At 52.2% G+C, this 4,139-nt stretch overlaps 2 protein-coding genes across 11 annotated transcripts in view; one reads left to right on the forward strand and one right to left on the reverse strand.

The window, feature by feature from the left end:
* The window catches only part of LAMB3 (laminin subunit beta 3), a 141,771-nt gene that overhangs the window by 77,090 nt on the left and 60,542 nt on the right, over positions 1–4,139 (forward strand). The window contains exon 1 of one of the 10 annotated variants that reach the window (XM_034666915.1): positions 3,855–3,987. The exons of the other annotated variants lie outside the window; for them this stretch is intronic. The gene's annotated coding sequence lies outside the window, so the exon portion shown is untranslated. Of the gene's footprint in view, positions 1–3,854; positions 3,988–4,139 lie in introns of those variants that run through there. 10 annotated transcript variants of the gene reach the window in all.
* G0S2 (G0/G1 switch 2) lies at positions 3,013–4,003 on the reverse strand. Its single transcript, XM_034666928.1, has 2 exons — positions 3,862–4,003; positions 3,013–3,699 (listed from the first exon to the last, which is right to left on the reverse strand). Exon 2 carries the CDS (start codon positions 3,679–3,681, stop codon positions 3,370–3,372), a length of 312 nt encoding a protein of 103 aa, XP_034522819.1. The 5' UTR covers positions 3,682–3,699; positions 3,862–4,003; the 3' UTR covers positions 3,013–3,369.

Here is a 4,139-nt window from a genome sequence, read left to right on the forward strand (position 1 = left end):
GCGCACGCCAGTGAGGACCTGGAGCCCTGGGAGGTATCGCGTGCATTTCCCACGTGACTCTTCCTTAGTGGTGTGGGTGGTGGCACAGCTTTCCTTGCCTGGAGTGGCCCGTAAGGGACCCCTAAAGAGGACATCGCGGGGCGGTGTTTTTATTAAGGGTTGTTGTCTTCCCACAGGTGTGGGGTTCGGAGGGGAGAAGGCAAGGGGGAGAGATCCTGGTAAGGAGCAGAACCAGGTCTCCAGGCTCTGTCTGTGCTTGTGTTTCTTTCCGGCCTGACTGGTTCTATTCACAGGTGCTTGCACCCCTAGGGTCACTTGACAGATAGTTACTTAACTGAGGGTGCCCTTTACGCAGGTGTGTGTGTGTGATGCCTCTCTGCGCTTGCCCCTGTTTGTATATGTACTTCTGTGTATCATTAAATCCAAATTATCCCCATTCCTACTTGGGGCTAGGGGGCAGAGAAGATGGAAGGGGATTGTGGATAAATTTCTGCTGGTGTGGAATGCAAATAGTTCATGCTCTCAGTAACTACTTGCCACTTCCCTGGGTCTGGGGTTGCAACACCACTGTGCCAGCTCAGCTTATAGAAACGGGCAGAAGGGTGAGAGTAGAGGGTTTGGGTAAGAGCTAAAGAGAGAACTCTTGGGGGGCGCCTGGCTGGCTCAGTTGGAAGAGCATGTGGCTCTTGATCTGTGGTCCTCAGTTCAAGCCCCATCTTAGGTGCAGAGATTACTTAAGTAAGACTTAAAAAAAAAAAGCATCTTGAACGCAAGGGAGGAGAGGAGAGAAAGATACATTTTGGCTTGGATTAAACATCATCACCCTCGGGTAGAGGGTGTAATGATTTAGCTTTGGTTATCCATTCACCGGAGTTAGCTAGCAATAGGGCAAAACAGAGGCAAGCGGGCCAAAGGGCTGCCAGCAGTCAAGAGGGAGAAGGGGGAAATCAGACTGGCCAGAAAATTGTAAAGGTCAGTGATGCAATCTTGCAACAGCCTCCTGTGGGGAGAAACAGGGACAGGGGCTGTTTCAAAGACTAAATGTTTGAGTCCTTTGGGGGGGGGGGCGCCTGCGGAGGCAATTTCCCAGACAATTCAATTAAAAAAGACAACCGTAACAACTACCCTTTGCCTTGGCTATTAGCATTTAAGGTAGTAAGATTTGTGTGTGCATGTGGATTGGGCAAGGTTAGTTAAGCAGCTTTTGTAAAATTCTGCCTTTTAGTCTGCACCAAAGCAGTCAAGGTGACACGGGGCCAACCAAATGGGGGTTATTCCTAGGGGATGGTGAACCCTGCTTATTGTTTTTTTAATGTTGTCAGACAGGAAATTTCTGCAACAAGGGACGAAGTTGAGATTAATACTGATCTTGGGTCAGTCTGTCCTTTTTCTTTTTCTTTTTTTCTTTTTCTTTTCTTCGTTCTTTCTTTTAAAAGATTTTATTTATTTATTTGACAGAGAGAGAGGACGTATAAGAAGGGGAGAGGGGCAGTGGGAAAGGGACAGCAGACTCCCCACTGAGCAGGGAGCCTGATGGGGGGTTTGATCCCAGGACCCTGGGATCATGACCTGAACTGAAAGCAGACACTTAACGGACTGAGCCACCCAGGTGCCCCAGTCTTGGCATTTTCTTTGAATCTTCCTTAAAAATTGGAGAAGTCCCTAATTACCTGGCAGAAATGATACGCGAGTCTTCTCAGGATTTGTGAGTGTGCCAAACACTGTGGCTTCTGGAAGAGTGTATGATGTATACCTTACTATTGGGGCTTTCACCTGGTTCCTTTTCTGAAGGTGAGTCAGCCCAGCTTTGGTCGCAAAACTCCAAAATTGACCGGAAATCGACTCCATCGTAATCATTTCCGGTATTTCTGTAACTGAAAGAGGGAAACCACATGTCTTCGACAGTCAACAGACTGCAGTTTATCTGGGGTTCCCCTTTTTTGTGATTTACTGTGGTAGAGCACATTATTACCTGGATGAGTTTCCCTCTTTCCCTCTTTAATAATCTGACTTTGACCGCCAGACCCCGCCAGCTTGCTGGCCAGGGCTGGGCAGACAGCAGCAGGTGGTATGAATCGGTGCCAGTGCGTTTGGTGTTTCGGTTTAGGTGGTAGCTGAGTAGGAGATGGTAGGAGTAGAAGGCTGAGGAATCCAGGATCAACTTATGTTTAGGAATTTCTGGATAATTCCTCTGTCTAGGTGGGGAAAGAGAACCCAACTTCTAGGGTAGAGGGTTAGGTAAGGCTTGGGAAACTAAGCATGTGCCTCAACAGTGCTGATGTCACTTTAGAGACGGAAAGCCTTATGTTGCATCATGCGGGCCAGACCAGCTGTAGGGCGATCAGCCATTTCAGTGTGTCTAGGGCTGAGGGGCTTCCCCGAGTGCAGGACTCACAGGGCTGAAACTGGGACAGCTCTGGGCTAACTGGGATAGTTGGTCACCCTACCCTTGAGTCTATCCTAACATTTATTTATTTTTTATTTTTTTTAAAGATTTTATTTATTGATTTGACAGAGAGAGAGAGANCTAGAGACCCAATTCGGCATTCTTGGGAGCTTGCTTTCTGCCTTCCTACTAGCTAGCTAGTTTTGTTTTCTTTCCTGTCTCGCTCACTTGTTAAAATACAGTAAGGAAGAAAGAGGTGTCAGCCATGGAGCCTCTGGTCAGGTGTGAGATGGCAAATGTTTTTTGCCTTAGAATTAATCAGTATTTGCTATTAGTGTATTATAGCTCAGGCGTTGATTTGTCTTCTCATCTTAAAATGCTAAGCCTGGTGGGACTTAATAAAACTTTCTCTTCTGCCACCCGTAACATGAAACAAAAACGAGTCCCCAGCATATTACAGGCATGTAATGTGAACATCAGAGTCCCTAACAGTGAAGCAAATGCTGCCCGAGGGTCAGGCAGCTGCTCTCCCCACAGTGCTCAGCTAAGACCCCCTTTGCCAGCATGTTCACCCTCTCTGCTGTCCACCCCAAGAAAACACGCCCCTCTGGAATCAGATACTGAGATATAGTACAAAACGCGTTTTATTTCAAAATGCAAAATTGTGGTCATTGTAATAACAATAATAATAATATAAAAAGCATTCCTGCCTTCCACCCTAGTGTAAAATACATGCACTCAGATCGCTCAAAGATACCTAATTTAGGACATGTCATCCTGCAATGCTGCACGGCAGCAACACTTAATCCCAAACTCCTTTTGGTGGAGCCCTGTGGTAGTTCCGTTCTAGAAGTCACTGGCTTCTCAGATCTAAGTCCAAACAGCACAGGACTCCTGCTCTCTCCCACTTGAGCCCGACCCTACACGCTCTCTTTCTCACACCCAGGCTCTCTCCCCTCTCCCTCTGCGGGCTCCCAGGGGTCCTAGGAGGCGTGCTGCCGGTTGGCGAGGGCCCGGCTGCAGGGGATGGCCTCCTGCTGCTTGCTTTTCTCTGCCAGGGTCTGGGTCGAGAGGGCCTTCCGCTCTAGGGCGGCCTGCAGCTCGGCCACCGCGGCCTCCTTGTCCCGCAGGCGGCTGGCGGCCGTGAAGGGGCTGCACACAGTCTCCACCAGGCCGATGACCATGCCGAGGAAGGCCAGCACGCTGCCCAGCACGTACAGCTTCACCAGCTTCCGACTGGGCCTCTGGGCCATCAGCTCCTTGGCCAGCGGGATCAGCTCCTGCACCGTGTCCATCTCGGGGCCGGGGGTGACCTGCGGGAGGGGCGGTGCAGGAAAGGGGACCGTTCAGCCGCGGAAGGATGGCTCCAGCCTGCCCGAGCGCCCCTCGTTCGGCTGTCCCGCAGGAAGGTGGGGGGGGACCCCGCCCCGCCGCGCTCCCCCCCGCCCCGCCGCGCTCTCCGCGGCCAGGCTCACCTCGGAGGCGCAGGGCTAGTAGGAGGCAACGCGAGCCGGGGGCGGCGGCGCGGCGGCGGTCAGCGCGTGCGGGGGTCCGGCCGGCCTCTGCGTTCTCCTCCTGCTCGGCAGCCGCGGCTCTTCCAGGTGGAGACTCCGCAGCTGGCACCTTGGCGGTGCCCCGGGGCCGCTTATATCTTTCCTCCGAGACCCGCCTTCCGGGCTCCCTGGGCTCGGGGCCAGCGCCGCCAGCGCCAGATGAAGGAGGGGGAAGGAGGGGGAAGGAGGGGGAAGGGGGG

The sequence above is a fragment of the Ailuropoda melanoleuca genome, chromosome 8 (assembly GCF_002007445.2).
Source record: "Ailuropoda melanoleuca isolate Jingjing chromosome 8, ASM200744v2, whole genome shotgun sequence".
In the NCBI taxonomy this organism is placed as follows: domain Eukaryota; kingdom Metazoa; phylum Chordata; class Mammalia; order Carnivora; family Ursidae; genus Ailuropoda; species Ailuropoda melanoleuca.

Coding starts and splice junctions, on each gene's coding strand:
- G0S2 (XM_034666928.1), bottom strand. CDS start 3,681: ATGGACACGGTGCAGGAGCTGATCCCGCTGGCCAAGGAGCTGATGGCC.